Below are 20,707 nucleotides of genomic sequence, written 5' to 3'. Positions count from 1 at the left end.
TGTCACCCAAATGTCCTTCACTATGCTTTCAACCATTTAAAAGCACAGCAAAGTTCAAATGGGAATACAATGTAAGTTATTGTGTTTATTTATACGACAGATTAATGTGTTATCACTGAGCTTCATATAATAGCAGAACCAAATGACCTGGATTGCAGTTGAGATTACATTAAAATTACATTGTGCAAGTGTTCAACGCTGTTTGAGATTCTGCACAGATTACAGCAATTGTGAAGATCTCCACAGACCTGCGACGACCTATGCATGCTATCTTGAACATGCAGCTTTATATGATTACATAAGAAGAAATGTATACAGTGGGGAAAAAAAGTATTTAGTCAGCCACCAATTGTGCAAGTTCTCCCACTTGATGAGAGAGGCCTGTAATTTTCATCATAGGTACACGTCAACTATGACAAACAAATTGAGCAAAAAAAATCCAGAAAATCACATTGTAGGATTTTTAATGAATTTATTTGCAAATTATGGTGGAAAATAAGTATTTGGTCACCTACAAACAAGCAAGATTTCTGGCTCTCACAGACCTGTAACTTCTTCTTTAAGAGGCTCCTCTGTCCTCCACTCGTTACCTGTATTAATGGCACCTGTTTGAACTTGTTATCAGTATAAAAGACACCTGTCCACAACCTCAAACAGTCACACTCCAAACTCCACTATGGCCAAGACCAAAGAGCTGTCAAAGGACACCAGAAACAAAATTGTAGACCTGCACCAGGCTGGGAAGACGAATCTGCAATAGGTAAGCAGCTTGGTTTGAAGAAATCAACTGTGGGAGCAATTATTAGGAAATGGAAGACATACAAGACCACTGATAATCTCCCTTGATCTGGGGCTCCACGCAAGATCTCACCCCGTGGGGTCAAAATGATCACAAGAACGGTGAGCAAAAATCCCAGAACCACACGGGGGACCTAGTGAATGACCTGCAGAGAGCTGGGACCAAAGTAACAAAGCCTACCATCAGTAACACACTACGCCGCCAGGGACTCAAATCCTGCAGTGCCAAACGTGTCCCCCTGCTTAAGCCAGTACATGTCCAGGCCCGTCTGAAGTTTGCTAGAGTGCATTTGGATGATCCAGAAGAGGATTGGGAGAATGTCATATGGTCAGATGAAACCAAAATATAACTTTTTGGTAAAAACTCAACTCCGTCGTGTTTGGAGGACAAAGAATGCTGAGTTGCATCCAAAGAACACCATACCTACTGTGAAGCATGGGGGGTGGAAACATCATGCTTTGGGGCTGTTTTTCTGCAAAGGGACCAGGACGATTGATCCGTGTAAAGGAAAGAATGAATGGGGCCATGTATCGTGAGATTTTGAGTGAAAACCTCCTTCCATCAGCAAGGGCATTGAAGATGAAACGTGGCTGGGTCTTTCAGCATGACAATGATCCCAAACACAACACCCGGGCAACGAAGGAGTGGCTTCGTAAGAAACATTTCAAGGTCCTGGAGTGGCCTAGCCAGTCTCCAGATCTCAACCCCATAGAAAATCTTTGGAGGGAGTTGAAAGTCCGTGTTGCCCAGCGACAGCCCCAAAACATCACTGCTCTAGAGGAGATCTGCATGGAGGAATGGGCCAAAATACCAGCAACAGTGTGTGAAAACCTTGTGAAGACTTACAGAAAACGTTTGACCTGTGTCATTGCCAACAAAGGGTATATAACAAAGTATTGAGAAACTTTTGTTATTGACCAAATACTTACTTTCCACCATAATTTGCAAATAAATTCATTAAAAATCCTACAATGTGATTTTCTGGAGAAAAAAAATCTCATTTTGTCTGTCATAGTTGACGTGTACCTATGATGAAAATTACAGGCCTCTCTTATCTTTTTAAGTGGGAGAACTTGCACAATTGGTGGCTGACTAAATACTTTTTCCCCCCACTGTATACTGTATATCCAGGATCAGTGCATTCCTTAAAGTAGTCGTAATGGGGTATTGACTGTGCTTGGGAAAGATCTAACCCTTATTTACACGTGGAAACCTGCAGAGGAATAACCAGCGGTTATTAATCACTCAAACCTTAGCCCTCGCCTCTAGCTCTGAAGCAAACCTTGAATTTACTGTCTCAGTAGGGGTAGAGAGGGAGAAAAGTTTTCTCTGCTTAGATAACCACAGTACAGCAGCTCCCTATTTTCCATCTACGTCTCTCCCGGCCTGCACCTGGTTTAAACCCCTGAAACATGCAGACTGTTTTTATAGTCTGTCGTTTGGTCCAGGCGGCGGCGGTGTAATGACATACAGTACAATACAGTAGAATTGACTGTATTGTACTGTAGAAAAGTAAATGCTACCATAATCATAATGAATTAATGAATGGATGAATTAATTAATTAAATTAATTGGGGGGAGATTTCACAGTATTTTACCGGAATTACATGGGATTGGTGCAAGCAGATTGGCTGCTAGGTAATGTGTTTACACATTACGTCATATCCATTAATATTTGATGTTTTAGAGTATTTGCACTTCTAGAGGCCTTAACAAAGGCTTCAAACTGGCAGCAACTACAGGACAAAACAGACCAAAAGGACATACTTAAAAAAATACTTAACCAATAAATGTTTAAAACTTGCTGGCATTCAAGTCTGTCCCCTATATATTATAAATTGATGGGCCATTATAACCACATATGAGTTCAATTGGTACAGACTCACACTAACAGTTGCAACAAATATAGCCTCTTACGAGGCATGCCTCAAAATATGATAATGAAACTGTTGTTTCTGGCTCATTATCATATTTTGAGCGGTGCCTTGTAAGAGGCGTGCCTTGACTAGTGGTCAAAAGGTTTTTGGCGTTCCAGAAATACGGTATAGTACTGTATTCTGTGGGGTGGAATTACAGAACCAAAACATTTCTGCAGCATTGAAGGTCCCCAAGAACACGGTGGCTTCCATCATTCTTAAATGGAAGAAGTTTGGAACCACCAAGACTCTTTTTAGAGCTGGCCGCCCGTCCAAACTGAGCAATCGGGGGAGAAGGGATTTGGTCAGGGAGGTGACCAAGAACCTGATGGTCACTCTGACAGAGCTCCAGAGTTCCTCTGTGGAGATAGGATAACCTTCCAGAAGGACAAGCATCTCTGCAGCACTCCACCAATCAGGCCAGATGGAAAACACTCCTCAGTAAAGGGCACATGACAGCCCGCTTGGAGTTTGCCAAAAAGCACCTAAAGGACTCTCAGACCATGAGAAACAAGATTCTCTGGTCTGATGAAACCAAGATTGAACTCTTTGGCCTGAATGCCAAGCATCAAGTCTTGGTGGTGGCAGCATCATGCTGTGGGAATGTTTTTCAGCGGCAGGGACTGGGAGACTAGTCAGGATCGAGGGAAAGATTAACGGAGCAAAGTACAGAGAGATTCTTGATGAAAACCTGCTCCAGAGTGCTCAGGACCTCAGGCTGGGGTGAAGGTTCACCTTCCAAGAGGACAACGACCCTAAGCACACAGCCAAGACAATGCAGGAGTGGCTTCGGGACAAGTCTCTGAATGTCCATGAGTGGCCCAGCCACAGCCCGGACTTGAACCCGATCGAACATCTCTGGAGAGACCTGAAAATACCTGTGCAGCGACGCTCCCCATCCAACCTGACAGAGCTTGAAAGGATCTGCAGAGAAGAATGGGAGAAACTCCCCAAATACAGGTGTGCCAAGCTTGTAGCGTCATACCCAAGAAGACTCGCGGCTGTAATCGCTGCCAAAGGTGCTTCAACAAAGTACTGAGTAAAGGGTCTAAATAATTATGTACATTTATATTTTAGTTTTTTATTTGTAATACATTTGCAAACATTTCCAAAAACATGTTTTTGGTTTGTGATAATGGGGTATTGTGTGTAGATTGATTAAAAAAAAGAAGATTTAATCAATTTTAGAATACGGCTGTAACGTAACAAAATGTGGAAAAAGTCAAGGTGTCTGAATACTTTCTGAATGCACTGTAGATCTCTTTATTATGGGTGGGAATACTTTGAAACAGATTTCCTAATTTAAAATCACTTCGAGCGTATTTGCTAGTGTTTTTGCAGTCTTTTATGTCCAATAATTAAAACTAATATACAGTGGGGGAAAAAAAAGTATTTAGTCAGCCACCAATTGTGCAAGTTCTCCCACTTAAAGATATGAGAGAGGCCTGTAATTTTCATCATAGGTACACGTCAACTATGACAGACAAAATGAGATTTTTTTTCTCCAGAAAATCACATTGTAGGATTTTTAATGAATTTATTTGCAAATTATGGTGGAAAATAAGTATTTGGTCAATAACAAAAGTTTCTCAATACTTTGTTATATACCCTTTGTTGGCAATGACACAGGTCAAACGTTTTCTGTAAGTCTTCACAAGGTTTTCACACACTGTTGCTGGTATTTTGGCCCATTCCTCCATGCAGATCTCCTCTAGAGCAGTGATGTTTTGGGGCTGTCGCTGGGCAACATGGACTTTCAACTCCCTCCAAAGATTTTCTATGGGGTTGAGATCTGGAGACTGGCTAGGCCACTCCAGGACCTTGAAATGCTTCTTACGAAGCCACTCCTTCGTTGCCCGGGTGGTGTGTTTGGGATCATTGTCATGCTGAAAGACCCAGCCACGTTTCATCTTCAATGCCCTTGCTGATGGAAGGAGGTTTTCACTCAAAATCTCACGATACATGGCCCCATTCATTCTTTCCTTTACACGGATCAGTCGTCCTGGTCCCTTTGCAGAAAAACAGCCCCAAAGCATGATGTTTCCACCCCCATGCTTCACAGTAGGTATGGTGTTCTTTTGATGCAACTCAGCATTCTTTGTCCTCCAAACACGACGAGTTGAGTTTTTACCAAAAAGTTATATTTTGGTTTCATCTGACCATATGACATTCTCCCAATCCTCTTCTGGATCATCCAAATGCACTCTAGCAAACTTCAGACGGGCCTGGACATGTACTGGCTTAAGAAGGGGGACACGTCTGGCACTGCAGGATTTGAGTCCCTGGCGGCGTAGTGTGTTACTGATGGTAGGCTTTGTTACTTTGGTCCCAGCTCTCTGCAGGTCATTCACTAGGTCCCCCCGTGTGGTTCTGGGATTTTTGCTCACCGTTCTTGTGATCATTTTGACCCCACGGGGTGAGATCTTGCGTGGAGCCCCAGATCGAGGGAGATTATCAGTGGTCTTGTATGTCTTCCATGTCCTAATAATTGCTCCCACAGTTGATTTCTTCATACCAAGCTGCTTACCTATTGCAGATGCAGTCTTCCCAGCCTGGTGCAGGTCTACAATTGTGTTTCTGGTGTCCTTTGACAGCTCTTTGGTCTTGGCCATAGTCGAGTTTGGAGTGTGACTGTTTGAGGTTGTGGACAGGTGTCTTTTATACTGATAACAAGTTCAAACAGGTGCCATTAATACAGGTAACGAGTGGAGGACAGAGGAGCCTCTTAAAGAAAAAGTTACAGGTCTGTGAGAGCCAGAAATCTTGCTTGTTTGTAGGTGACCAAATACTTATTTTCCACCATAATTTGCAAATAAATTCATAAAAAATCCTACAATGTGATTTTGGCTGTCATAGTTGACGTGTACCTATGATGAAAATTACAGGCCTCTCTCATCTTTTTAAGTAGGAGAACTTGCACAATTGGTGGCTGACTAAATACTTTTTTCCCCCACTGTACATATATATATATATATATATATATATATATATATATATATATATATATATATATATATTAACATTTTTTTCGTTGTTGCTCAGAATAGTTGGGGGGCCAAATAAAATCACTGCCAGTTGGGGAACCCTCATTTACAGTACGCTGCAGTATAATGCTTTCACAATATTTTATTGTTGATAATACCCAAAATTACTGTAAAAATTACAGTTTTCCGTTACAGTGTAAAAATTGATCACTGTTCCAAAACAAACATGCAATTGCTTTTTCTGTCCTTTTTGTCCTAAATTCTATTTTTCCATCCTACACTCACAACTTCTGTATGTCCCCTGCAGTCTCAATGGCTTAGAACGCTGGCTTTGGATGGGTTCCAGACAGTGAGCAGCAATATTCTTTATCCAGGTTCCAAATGGAAAACCAATGCTGTGTGCGTGTCTCCTCCTCTGCTCTTTAATCTGCTTTCATGTACACCTCTCAGACATGTGATATAGAGACAGGATGAGGACACGCTGTTCTGCCCTAAACGTTCATTAAACACTGGTTGGCTCACTCTTAAAAAGTATTGGAATGGATTAACATCCCTGCAGGCCTGGAAGACCTAAATTAACCTCACGTGTTGTTCACATCCCAGACTAAACAGGCACTTCGGTATCCTAATAATGAACCCTTTGTTATCGTATATGCCTTGTTATTTAACCACTAGCTGAATACATACGGTTGATGTTTGATGCTGTAGTGTATAGGTGTTAGGGAAAAAGGGATAGCAGCCTTGTGTATGAAATGTTATTATGACTATGTGTTTGACTATGTGTTTCCCTGTGTTCTCAGAATGTTTGCTCGCAGGAGAAAGCCCTCTTACTGGGATTACTCTGTCAACTGCACTGGAAACGAGGCCCACGTGTCAAGCTGCAAGCTGGGCCATGCCGTGGCAGCGAAGGCCAATAGCACAAGTGGTGGGGGCACGCCTGTGGTGGTCAGCTGTGTGCCAGGAAGAGCCTTCTCCCCAAGCCCCATGACAGGCTTCAGGAAGGCCTTTAGACAAGAGGTAGGTACCACAGACATTTATTTTTATTCTATTGGTTGCAAGAATTTTGTATAATAATTTAAATTGAAAAACTCTACGTTTTGAATCAGGCGTTGTTTTGTGTATCAGTTCATAAACCATGTGCCATGGAATCGGCACATCGAAAATCTCTTCCAGACTATTTTGTTAGCTGCATGTGTGACATAACTCCACCAGTCCTATTTATAATATCATTAACAAATATTATGCCATAAAAAAAATATATATATATAGTACCAGTCAAAAGTTTGGACACACCTACTCCTTCCAGGGTTTTTCTTTATTTTCTGAATAGTAGAATAAAAGTGAAGACATCAAAACTATGAAATAACACATATGGAATCATGTAGTAACCAAAAAAGTGTTAAACAAATCAAAATATATTTTATATTTAAGATTCTTCAAATAGCCACCCTTTGCCTTGATGACAGCTTTGCACACTCTTGGCATTCTCTCAACCAGCTTCATGAGGTAGTCACCTGGAATGCATTTCAATTAACAGGTGTGCCTCCTTGAAAGTTAATTTCTTTCCTTCTTAATGTGTTTGAGCCAATCAGTTGTGTTGTGACAAGGTATACAGAAGATAGCCCTATTTGGTAAAAGACCAAGTCCATATTATGGCAAGAACAGCTCAAATAAGCAAAGAGAAACGACAGTCCATCATTACTTTAAGACATGAAGGTCAGTCAATATGGACAATTTCAAGAACTTTGAAGGTTTCTTCAAGTGCAGTCGCAAAAACCATCATGCGCTATGATGAAACTGGCTCTCATGAGGACCGCCACAGGAATGGAAGACCCAGAGTTACCTTTGCTGCAGAGGATAAGTTCATTAAAGTTACCAGCCTTAGAAATTGCAGCCCAAATAAATGCTTCACAGAGTTCAAGTCACAGACACATCTCAACATCAACTCTTCAGAGGGGACTGTGTGAATCAGGCCTTCATGGTCAAATTGTTGAAGAGACCTGCTTGGGCCTAGAAACACGAGGAATGGACATTAGACTGGTGGAAATTTGTCCTTTGGTCTGGAGTCCAAATCTGGGATTTTTGGTTCCAACCGCCGTGTCTTTGTGAGACGCAGTGTGGGTGAACGGATGATCTCCACATGTGTATTTTCCACCATAAAGCATGGAGGAGGAGGTGTGATGGTGTGGGGTGCTTTGCTGGTGACACTGTCTGTGATTTATTTAGAATTCAAGGCACATTTAACCAGCATGGCTACCACAGCATTCTGCAGCGATACGCCATCCCATCTGGTTTGGGCTTAGTGGGACTATCATTTGTTTTTCAACAGGACAATGACCCAACACACCTCCAGGCTGTGTAAGGGCTATTTTACCAAGAAGGAGAGTGAAACAATAGCTGGAACGACCTAGCTGTAATATTTGGAGACGCTTTCTCTCCGTTGGGACAGACGCGAACTGGCTGAATCAATTCAGTGGCTAGCTTTTCACTTAACTGGCTAACAGTGGCTACTAAGGGTAAGTTAAAACCTACATTTATTTTTGTTTTAGTACATTTCATTCCGATCTCCTTTGCATTTTTGTAGCCTTTTTCTGTAGCCTGTCAACTATGTGTCTCTCTATCCCTGTTCTCTCCTCTCTGCACAGGCCATACAAACGCTTCACACCGCGTGGCTGCTGCCACTCTAATCTGGTGGTCCCTGTGGCACGACCCATGTGGAGTTCCAAGACTCCGGCAGCCTCTGGAACTGCCGTTCTGCGGCAAACAAGGCAGAGTTCATCTCAGCCTATGTTACCCTCCATTCCTTCGACTTCTTGGCACTGACGGAAACATGGATTACCACAGAAAACACTGCTACTCCTACTGCTCTTTCCTCATCTGACCATGTGTTCTCGCATACCCCTAGAGCATCTGGTCAGCGCGGCAGTGGCACAGGAATTCTCATCTCTCCCAAGTGGACATTCTCTCTTTTTCCCATGACCCATCTGTCTATCTCCTCATTTGAATTCCATGCTGTCACAGTCACTAGCCCATTCAAGCTTAACATCCTTGTCATTTATCGCCCTCCAGGTTCCCTTGGAGAGTTCATCAATGAGCTTGACGCCCTGATAAGTTCCTTTCCTGAGGATGGCTCACCCCTCACAGTTCTGGGTGACTTTAACCTCCCTACGTCTGCCTTTGATTCATTTCTCTCTGCCTCCTTCTTTCCACTCCTTTCCTCTTTTGACCTCACCCTCTCACCGTCCCCCACTACTCACAAGGCAGGCAATACGCTTGACCTCATCTTTACTAGATGCTGTTCTTCTACTAATCTCACTGCAACTCTCCTCCAAGTCTCCGACCACTACTTTGTATCTTTTTTCTCTCTCGCTCTCCTCCAACACTACTCACTCTGCCCCGACTCAGATGGTAATGTGCCGTCGCAACCTTCGCTCTCTCTCTCCCGCTACTCCCTCCTCTTCCATCCTATCATCTCTTCCCACTGCTAAATCCTTCTTCCTCTGATCTCCTGATTCTGCCTCCTCAACCCTCCTCTCCTCCCTTTCTGCATCTTTTGACTCTCTATGTCCCCTACCCTCCTGGCTGACTCAATCCTCCCCTCCTGCTACGTGGCTTGATGACTCATTGCGAGCTCACAGAAGAGGGCTCCGGGCAGCCGAGTGGAAATGGAGAAACACTAGACTCCCTGCGGACCTGTCATCTTTTCACTCCCTCCTCTCTACATTCTCTTCCTCTGTTTCTGCTGCTAAAGCCACTTTCTACCACTCTAAATTTCAAGCCTCTGCCTCTAACCCTAGGAAGCTCTTTGCCACCTTCTCTCCCTGCTGAATCCTCCTCCTCCTCCCCCTCCCTCCTCCCTCTCTGTGGATGACTTCGTCAACCATTATGAAAAGAGGTTTGACAACATCCGATCCTCATTTATTAAGTCAAATGACACCACTGGTCCTGCTCACACTGCCCTACCCTATGCTTTGACTTCTTTCTCCCCTCTCTCTCCAGATGAAATCTTGCGACTTGTGATGGCCGGCCGCCCAACAACCTGCCCGCTTGACCCTATCCCCTCCTCTCTTCTCCAGACCATTTCCGGAGACCTTCTCCCTTACCTCACCTCGCTCATCAACTCATCCTTGACCGCTGGCCATGTCCCTTCCGTCTTCAAGAGAGCGAGAGTTGCACCCCTCCTCAAAAAACCTACACTCGATCCCTCCGATGTCAACAACTACAGACCAGTATCCCTCTTTTATTTTCTCTCCAAAACTCTTGAGCGTACCGTCTCTAGCCAACTCTCCTGCTATCTCTCTCAGAATTACCTTCTTGATCCAAACCAGTCAGGTTTCAAGACTGGTCATTCAACTGAGACTGCTCTTCTCTGTGTCACAGAGGCTCTCCACACTGCTAAAGCTAACTCTCTCTACTCTGCTCTTATCCTTCTAGACCTATCCGCTGCCTTTGGTACTGTGAACCATCAGATCCTCCTCTCCACCCTCTCAGAGTTGGGCATCTCCGGCGCAGCTCACTCTTGGATTGCGTCCTACCTGACAGGTCGCTCCTACCAGGTGGCGTGGCAAGAATCTGTCTCCGCACCATGTGCTCTCACCACTGGTGTCCCCCAGGGCTCAGTTCTAGGCCCTCTCCTATTCTCTCTATACACCAAGTCACTTGGCTCTGTCATATCCTCACATGGTCTCTCCTATCATTGCTACGCAGACGACACACAATACATTTTATCCTTTCTCCCTTCTGATAACCAGGTGGCGAATCACATCTCTGCATGTCTGGCAGACATATCAGTGTGGATGTTGGATCACCACCTCAAGCTGAACCTTGGCAAGACGGAGCTGCTCTTCCTCCCGGGGAAGGACTGCCCGCTACATGATCTCGCCATCATGATTGACAACTCCATTGTGTCCTCCTCCCAGAGTGCAAAGAACCTTGGCGTGACCCTGGACAACACCCTGTCGTTCTCCGCTAATATCAAAGCGGTGACCCGATCCTGCAGGTTCATGCTCTACAACATTCGCAGAGTACGACCCTACCTTACACAGAAAGCGGCACAGGTCCTAATCCAGGCACTTGTCATCTCCCGTCTGGATTACTGCAACTCGCTGTTGGCTGGGGTCCCTGCCTGTGCCATTAAACCCCTATAACTTATCCAGAACGCTGCAGCCCGTCTGATGTTCAACCTTCCCAAGTTCTCTCATGTCACCCCGCTCCTCCGCACACTCCACTGGCTTCCAGTTGATGCTCGCATCTACTACAAGACCAGTGTGCTTGCCTACGGAGCTGTGAGGGGAACGGCACCTCCTTACCTTCAGGCTCTGATCAGACCCTACATCCAAACGAGGGCACTACGTTCATCCACCTCTGGCCTGCTAGCCCCCCTACCTCTACGGAAGCACAGTTCCTGCTCAGCCCAGTCAAAGCTATTCGCTGCTCTGGCACCCCAATGGTGGAACAAGCTCCCCCACGACGCCAGGACAGCGGAGTCACTGACCACCTTCTGGAGACACTTGAAACCCTACCTCTTTAAGGAATACCTGGAATAGTATAAAGTAATCCTTCTTCCCCCACGCCCCATAAAAAATATATTTAAAAAAGATGGTTGTCCCACTGGCTATCATAAGTTGAATGCACCAATTTGTAAGTCGCTCTGGATAAGAGCGTCTGCTAAATGATGTAAATGTAAATGTAAATGGAGTGCTGCATCAGATGACTTGGCCTCCACAATCTCCCGACCTCAACCAAATTGAGATGGTTTGGGATGAGTCGGACATCAGAGTGAAGGAAAAGCAGCCAACAAGGGCTCAGCATATGTGGGAACTCCTTCAAGACTGTTGGAAAAGCATTCCAGGTGAAGCTGGTTGAGAGAATGCCAAGAGTGTGCAAAGCTGTCAACAAGGCAAAGGGTGGCTATTTGAAGAATCTCAAATATAAAATATATTTTGATTTGTCCAACTCTTTTTTGGTTACTACATGATTCCATATGTGTTATTTCATAGCTTTGATGTCTTCACTATTATTCTACAATGTAGAAAATAGTAAAAATAAAGAAAAACCCTTGAATGAGAACTTTTGACTGGTACTGTATACAGTAGATGACTGGTAGCGGGAGTTGAAACCACCGCGCCTCCATCTTGGCACTCCCCCACCTATGTAAAAAATATTTTGGAAGCTATAGCAATGCATTTATTAATGTCTACATTCCTTTTTGCCATGTTTATTCTATTACAGACACCTTGTGAGCTAAACATATATAATAAAAAAATTTGAGATTACTGTCCCAACTAGAACAGAAAAATACTTAAATACATGTAATTTTGTCCATTAAACATTTAATTGAAATACTGTAGAATTCCATTCATTCCTATGGAGGACTGCTCCTACTTGGGAGTGCCAATATGGCCGACCGGTGGCTTCAAAGCCTCTCAATTACCAATATATAGCAATAGCAATCCAGGGTTTATATACCTCATTGGTTGTTCAACCGGAGTGACGAGTGTGTTAATATAATGGTAATATTGTCAAAATTCTGCTTTTAACAACCAGAAGAATTGGTTAAAAAAAAGGTTATGCCTGCCAACATATTAGGCGATAATTAAGAGAAGTGATCGTTTCAGAATAAATTATATCAAACGTTTTACAATTGCAACATTAAGATGTACAGTCTGAGGTGTGCTATAGAGTTCACAGCTGGCGATGCCTCATTGCAATTGGTTATTCCCCATCATTTTTAACAATGTCAATGAGCGTCATCACTATCTTTCCTTTGCTGTACCTCAAACTGTCGTGATTACCAGCGGAGATAAACTTTTTTGAGTTGATTTTACTCCTGGCTCAGAGTTTGTCTGGGCAGTGTCTTAACATCATCCTAAAACCTACTCTGAAATGAGAGTTTTTTTAGTTTTAAAACAGGTTTTAACAGGATTCCTAGGACCCTTCTGAGATGCTTTGTGGATATGGCACAGAGCTTGACACCCTAGGCCTATTGTATTGTCTATGTTTTGTTGAATTATGGGTTGAATTGAAACAATAGCTGTTGATGAATGCAAATTATATATAGGCCTAAATAGCATTATTGATGATATGAGTGATAAAGTATGGTCACATTTAATTTGCTCTGTTAAACCTACCCTTTGGAATGACTTCGACAGCAACAGTGAATCTGTTTCGTTTTTAAGTGGAGATCTCTTAACAATCACTCTCTTGATAACACATTGGTAATAGTCAGTGACAAATCTCAAAGCTAAATAGTGCTGGGAGACCAAAGGGTAGCTGTAGATAGATCAATTCTCCAGTAGGAGGTGCTGCCCAGTCAATTTTTCTGATAGTGGATATAACGTTGATGATCTGACGTTGTTTTAAAGGTACGAATTCAACATATTTTATACAAGGTTTGTCTATGCTGAAATTTGGTTACCATGATGACATAATCCTGTGGTTGAAATTTCACCCTCAAAACCACAGTTTACATTGATTACTTTTTCCAAATCAATCCAATGTATTTTCTACGTAGATTCCACGTCACAATACATTGACAAATTATGATGAAACAACGTTGATTCAACCAGTTTGTGCCCAGTGGGAAAGCATTATTTTTACACTGTGAAGTATTAGGATCCTGAACTAGTTGAGGCAGAAGCCTTGAGGCAGAAGAAGACTAAGCTGTGATGCCAGAGTTGTTTGGGCCCACTGCTAATAAGCTAATTCTCTGCATTTGAGAATGCCATTCCTGTCCTTGCTTGGGTTCAGATTGTCAATCCCATTTTCTAAACCATATTTCCCTCTTTCCCTGCCACAGGTTCACCTAAGAAATGTTAAGTTGCGTCAATTCAAATCTGGTATTGGGAACAAAAAGAGGTCAATACACGTCTTCTAAAATAGACTAGTATTTTAATTAATGCAAAACACTTGAATGGTAAATATGATGTTCGTATATACGGGTCCACTGAAATACCACACAGGACAGACAGAGAACTGAGCCATTGTCATAAGTTCTTCTTTAAATACTCTGACAGAGATAGTTCCTGCTCCAAGCAGGCCTATCAGAGTAGAGACTGAGCGTGGTTTAGACTTACTCAGCCTATCGTTGGCGCACAGGCTGGTCCCAGCCCCTTGGCGCTTCACTGTTGCCAGGTGTTCATTGTTTTGCAACTTGTCCAGAGAGTCAGCACTTTTGCAGTACACGTCCTTGAGCGCGGTTTAACAAAGAGGCTGTGTTTGTGTATGTGAGACACAAGTTCTTATCTCCCCCTACTCCCTAACAGCCCCTCACATAAATCACAGCTTGTTATGTTAAACAATTTATATCAGTACAGTACAAACCTATTATGTTTAATCATTAATGCATTCTTTCTAAGCTAGGCATCACATCTAGTTATAAGAAAATAGATCCCCACAGAAATATTCAGGTATCACCCAAATACTTACTGCTTTTGAATATGTACACATTCTATGATGGTTTTGGTATTTTATTATGTTTTTCAGATACCTATTTAGAATATTATAATATACATGTACTGTGGGGGAAAAAAGTATTTAGTCAGCCACCAATTGTGCAAGTTCTCCCACTTAAAAAGATGAGAGAGGCCTGTAATTTTCATCATAGGTACACGTCAACTATGACAGACAAACTGAGAAAAAAAATCCAGAAAATCACATTGTAGGATTTTTAATGAATTTATTTGCAAATTATGGTGGAAAATAAGTATTTGGTCAATAACAAAAGTTTCTCAATACTTTGTTATATACCCTTTGTTGGCAATGACACAGGTCAAACGTTTTCTGTAAGTCTTCACAAGGTTTTCACACACTGTTGCTGGTATTTTGGCCCATTCCTCCATGCAGATCTCCTCTAGAGCAGTGATGTTTTGGGGCTGTCGCTGAGCAACACGGACTTTCAACTCCCTCCAAAGATTTTCTATGGGGTTGAGATCTGGAGACTGGCTAGGCCACTCCAGGACCTTGAAATGCTTCTTACGAAGCCACTCCTTCGTTGCCCGGGCGGTGTGTTTGGGATCATTGTCATGCTGAAAGACCCAGCCACGTTTCATCTTCAATGCCCTTGCTGATGGAAGGAGGTTTTCACTCAAAATCTCACGATACATGGCCCCATTCATTCTTTCCTTTACACGGATCAGTCGTCCTGGTCCCTTTGCAGAAAAACAACCCCAAAGCATGATGTTTCCACCCCCATGCTTCACAGTAGGTATGGTGTTTTTTGGATGCAACTCAGCATTCTTTGTCCTCCAAACACGACGAGTTGAGTTTTTACCAAAAAGTTCTATTTTGGTTTCATCTGACCATATGACATTCTCCCAATCCTCTTCTGGATCATCCAAATGCACTCTAGCAAACTTCAGACGGGCCTGGACATGTACTGGCTTAAGCAGGGGGACACGTCTGGCACTGCAGGATTTGAGTCCCTGGCGGCATAGTGTGTTACTGATGGTAGGCTTTGTTACTTTGGTCCCAGCTCTCTGCAGTTCATTCACTAGGTCCCCCCGTGTGGTTCTGGGATTTTTGCTCACCGTTCTTGTGATCATTTTGACCCCACGGGGTGAGATCTTGCGTGGAGCCCCAGATCGAGGGAGATTATCAGTGGTCCTTTATGTCTTCCATTTCCTAATAATTGCTCCCACAGTTGATTTCTTCAAACCAAGCTGCTTACCTATTGCAGATTCAGTCTTCCCAGCCTGGTGCAGGTCTACAATTTTGTTTCTGGTGTCCTTTGACAGCTCTTTGGTCTTGGCCATAGTGGAGTTTGGAGTGTGACTGTTTGAGGTTGTGGACAGGTGTCTTTTATACTGATAACAAGTTCAAACAGGTGCCATTAATACAGGTAACGAGTGGAGGACAGAGGAGCCTCTTAAAGAAGAAGTTACAGGTCTGTGAGAGCCAGAAATCTTGCTTGACCAAATACTTATTTTCCACCATAATTTGCAAATAAATTCATTAAAAATCCTACAATGTGATTTTCTGGAGAAAAAAATCTCAATTTGTCTGTCATAGTTGACATGTACCTATGATGAAAATCATATTTTTAAGTGGGTGAACTTGCACAATTGGTGGCTGACTAAATACTTTTCCCCCCCACTGTATACTGGGAATAAACATAGGTTATAGTTTCCTTTTTTGGCATTGGAAACACAAACCACAAAGCAGTGCCAATCCCAAACTGCATGCAAACGCTTATGCATTGCTGTCTATAATTACAAATCTGAGTAAATAAGATACGGTTATACTACTAATGTGTCCACTTCCAATTTGCCAAAACCGTAAATGGGAGTAGCATTTACCTACTGTGTAAACTTGGAGCCACCCAGTCTGTAGCCTCACAACCCTCACTCAACCTTTCTTCTAGCTTCTCAGAAAGTCTGGGATAGAGCCAACTCAAAACTGAGGTTTTGGAACTCTTTATAAATGGCACCCTCTAGACAGTTATTTATTTCTCTATAAGGAATCATTCATTTATGGAAAGTTGAACTCTGTAATTCTGCTTTTTGGACCAGTAAGGTCTACGTACTGTGCCTTCTATTGTCTTTCATATTTCAGTATGTGTTAATGTGACATAATGCATATGCCTTGCTTTGGGTGTTCGAATAACTCATCCTACTATGTGTCTGATCTCCGTCTTGTTCCTGCAGCAAACATTGGTGCGTCTGCGAGGTGGGGCCATCGTAGGGGAAGGTCGTGTGGAGGTGCTGAAGAACGGCGAGTGGGGAACCATCTGTGATGATAATTGGAGCCTCCTGTCAGCCACGGTGGTGTGTCGAGAGCTGGGCTTCGGGAGTGCCAAGGAGGCCCTGTCTGGTGGTCGGCTTGGACAGGGTAGGGATTGGAACTCAGTCCTACTTACATTAACAGTGCCATTCACAACAATACATCTGGCCAAATACATAATGGGCATTCCAACATATTGGTCAGCCTAGCAGTTGACTGGGCTGAAGATGAAGTTGACTATTATAATGTTTGATCTATGTAAAAGGCCTTAAATAGATTAAAAACAAACCTTTGTTATTACAAGTTTTTCTGGTCTCTTTTAGAGCAGTTGTACAAGAGTATTGGGTTTGTTTCATCATTTTCAATCAACTGTCAATCAATCAACATGGGCCTAACGTACAAAGCCTGAGTAGCAATATGAGATAACCACTTGAATTCCTGGAATACCAAGAAACATTTACATGAACAACTTAATTGTGTACTGTAGCTTTAGAGCTACATGTGCTCACCAAATGTTGCAAAGGGAAAATGTCCAAAAGACCCTTATTTGCCGGCCTTTTGAGCCCCACACTAACCCTGACCTGAACAACAGGAGGTCCCCTGGAGGAGCGGACCAGGCTGGGTTATAGAAATGGAATGGATCAGTTCAACTTTTTATTTGTTCTCTGCAGTTCAGGGCCCATATTCATAAAGCTTCACAGAGTAGGAGTGCTGATCTAGGATAAGTTTGGCCTTTTAGATCATAATGACTAAGATAACATGAAAAAGTGGGACCTGTTCCTAGATCAGCATTCCTACTCTGATTCTTTGTGAATACAGGCTCAGGGTCACAGTGAGCTGAACAATGCAAGGCCATACTCGCCATATTCCAGTACTGTAATTGAAAGGCTGTAGTGGAGAGAAATACTATATTTAAAGAGTACATACTCCCTTATCTGTTTAGAAGACCTCATCTTTCCCTCCAGGGACATGGGCCCTGCCCAAACGAGGACCTACCATTTATTGACCAGTTTCCTCTCACTCAGTGTTACCTGCGGAGATATTGGTTACCATGGATTTTTTTTTACTGCAGAGGCAGACCAATAACAGAGGCATGGACCCTCTCAATATACAGTATGTATCACTGACAAAATGATGTGTTCAGCAGATCTTACAGTAACTGTGTCTTTAAATAACTCAACAATTTTAAGTGAGACTGAAGTAGATGGTATGTTTCCTTGTAACTGGGTGTTTCTCATAATACATTTTAGTCGACACTCTTATCCAGTAGTGAGATCATACATTTTCATACTGGTCCCCCGTGAGAATCGAACCCACAACCCTGTCGTTGCAAGTGCCATGCTCTACCAGCTGAGCTACACAGGACCCTATAACCAGGGTTGAAAGGAATTGCACACTGCTGTTTTCCGAATAGGTACCGCTATTATTAATTTTATCTCTGAGCTAGTCCACCCAGGCATGAGACTGAAAAAAGGAGTAGTAAATTCCAGAATAATGCCACATTATAGAACATGGAAACAGCAGACAGGGGCTATGTTTCAAATGGCACCCTATCCCTTACATAGTGTACTACCCAATGGGCCCTAGTCAAAAGTAGTACACTATATATCGTTGCTGTCTGATGAAAACCTCTTAGCACCAAAACAGGAACCTTTCAGGAAATTGAAGAAATTACCATATTTTCCCATTAACAAACATACGTTTTGAGTTATTTCAAATGCATTTTATTGGTCCTAGAGTCATGAAATGTTCAGCATTCATTGATGGGAGTTACTGCTTTCAATAAATGTAACAAATAAAATAGGCAAACATTTTATTACAATGTTTTCATCAGACAGTGACGATATGGAATAGGGTGCCATTTGAGAAGCATCCAGAGAGAATTCTGGACTGGTTGTTCCTTTTGTAAAAATATTTTCCCCACATGATTTACTACTGTCAAGGAGAAAGGAACACTATCTTTGTAACTAAGGCCTCCAGGAAAATAAGTTACAGAAGGACACATCTTAATAGCAGACCAGATAGAACAGACATGAAAACATCCTCTTTGACCTTGCATTCAATACTGACACTCATCTAATAAAGTGATGACAAGATCCTGCAATGCATTAAAATTCATGGTCTCCCATGAGGTTGTTGATGGAAACACCAAGTCTTGGACTTTGACTTAGATTCACCTCAGTTCCATTTACCTGTAAACGTGGAACCACCCAGTTTTTAGCCTCACTCCACTGTTCTTTTAGCTTCCCTGAACGTCTGGGAAAGAGTCAACTCCAAGAGCCTCTGCCCATCTCTTACCAGTGTTATTCCCTTTGTGTATTTCCCAGGTATGGGCCCGGTCCATATGAATGAGATTGAGTGCTCTGGCTTTGAGAAGTCCATCACAGAGTGCTTCTTCAACAAAGAGTCGCTGGGCTGCAGCCATGAGGAGGATGCAGCCGTGAGGTGCAACATCCCAGCAATGGGTTTCCAGGAGAGGGTGTGTGTGTGTGTGTGTGTATGTGTGTTAGTCAGGTAAAGAGCACAGGTTATCTTTAACGGAGACATCATGTGCTATTCTCATCACTATAGTCAATAAGATTGAACATTTAACTACAGTACATTTCCTTCTTTCATAAAATAAAAACATTGTATAATGTAGTAATGGACAAAGTAGTATTCCTATTGCTGCTAACTGTGTGTAGCTAAATACCTCTCATGTGTCTCTCTGTGCAGCTGCGTCTGAGTGGAGGACGTAACCCATACGAGGGGCGTGTGGAGGTGCTGGTGGAGAGGAACGGCTCCCTGGCATGGGGTACGGTGTGCAGTGATGGCTGGGGCACCATGGAGGCTATGGTCGTGTGCAGACAGCTGGGCCTCGGCTTCGCCAGCAATGCCTACCAGGTGAGATTTTTTTTTAGAAATGTGTATTTATTGTACCTTTATTTATACAGTTAGTCAATTAAAAACAAATTCCTATTTTGCCGACCTGTCCAAACATGCAGCAGTGCTCTCCACAGCATTACAGTACAGTTACCCTACTGAAAAAAAGGTAATCAGCCTTCAATGTTTTTTTGCTGGTGACCAGCCTTTGCTATGTTTTGGACACTGGTGACCAGCATAAGCTAGCCACCAGCCTACCAGCATAAGCTGGTCACCAGCGTATCAGCATATGCTGGTCACCAGCAAAACCAGCATGAACTCACATTATGCAGGCTTATAAAGTGATGACTAATTCCTATTGGAATCCAGCAAGAGTGGGGATATCCAACTATTTGAACTTTTATTCATCCACAAATCTGCATTCAGAATGACTGCCAGGGTAAGAAAGATGAATAAATGAGACTACCTAAACCATCTAAACTAGAACAACCATTTGAGTAACGGGTTCAATAAGTCCAACTAACAGATTTGATTAGTTTAGAAAAATGTATGTTATTTACAGCATCTTTGTGTAGCATAAGATCAATTAATTGATTAATTAATCAATCAATATACATGCAAAAACACAGATATTGAAACAAACAATTTTAAAAATCTAACCGCAATAGAGCATGCTGGGAAATATGATAACGATGGCCGTGGTTTTGCAGAAAAGCTAGACCATGCTGGACCAGCATGCATGGTCACCAGCATCACAAGCATAAGCTGGTTACCAGCACACCAGCATCACCAGCATACCAGCATGAGCTGGTCATCATCATTACCAGCTTGACCAGCTAGTCGGCCAGCCTAACCAGCTAGACCATGCTGGTCAAACCAGGTCAAACCAGCATGGACCAGCATAGACCAGCTTGAAATTTAGGCTGGTCTAAAAAAAATTAGGGGGTAGATCAGCTTTAATATTGCAGATAAATTGTGGCTTCCATCAATGTAATTGTCTGCATCATTTCCAATCCCCCATATATTTTTTGTATTATTTTCCCCTAACCCTACCATCCCTCCCCTAACTTGAGTAAACTAATGAACAACAACACTTAAGCTTCTACTTCCAGCTTATACAGTGCATTCTGAAAGTATTCAGACCCCTTGACCTTTTCCACATTTTGTTACGTTACAGCCTTATTCTAAAATTGATTGAATAAAACATTTACCTCATCAATCTACACACAATACCCCATAATGACAAAGCGAAAAACAGGTTTTTAGACATTTTAGCAAATTTATAAAAAATCTAAAACAGAAATACCTTATTTACATAAGTATTCAGACCCTTTGCTATGAGACTCGAAATTGAGCTCAGTTGCATCCTGTTTCCATTGATCATCCTTGAGACGTTTCTACAACTTGATTGGAGTCCAACTGTGATA

The 20,707-nt window shown here is 42.6% G+C and overlaps 2 protein-coding genes across 3 annotated transcripts in view; one reads left to right on the top strand and one right to left on the bottom strand.

The window, feature by feature from the left end:
* Positions 1-20,707, top strand: part of LOC121585047 (lysyl oxidase homolog 2B) — a 60,537-nt gene that overhangs the window by 34,904 nt on the left and 4,926 nt on the right. The window contains exons 5-8 of the mRNA XM_041901386.2: positions 6,500-6,716; positions 16,343-16,526; positions 18,746-18,897; positions 19,134-19,301. Coding sequence (XP_041757320.2) covers positions 6,500-6,716; positions 16,343-16,526; positions 18,746-18,897; positions 19,134-19,301 — 721 coding nt within the window. The remainder of the gene's footprint in view (positions 1-6,499; positions 6,717-16,342; positions 16,527-18,745; positions 18,898-19,133; positions 19,302-20,707) is intronic.
* Positions 19,217-20,707, bottom strand: part of LOC121585048 (golgin subfamily A member 7) — a 43,765-nt gene continuing 42,274 nt past the window's right edge. Inside the window, exon 7 of one of the 2 annotated variants that reach the window (XR_006003784.2) lies at positions 19,217-19,294. The gene's annotated coding sequence lies outside the window, so the exon portion shown is untranslated. The remainder of the gene's footprint in view (positions 19,295-20,707) is intronic. The other variant, XM_041901388.1, reaches the window with a different exon arrangement.

Source organism: Coregonus clupeaformis, chromosome 16, assembly GCF_020615455.1.
Source record: "Coregonus clupeaformis isolate EN_2021a chromosome 16, ASM2061545v1, whole genome shotgun sequence".
Taxonomy (NCBI): Eukaryota; Metazoa; Chordata; class Actinopteri; order Salmoniformes; family Salmonidae; genus Coregonus; species Coregonus clupeaformis.
The sequence above is the reverse complement of the archived record's forward strand: the minus strand, read 5'-3'. Positions and strand labels throughout refer to the sequence as shown.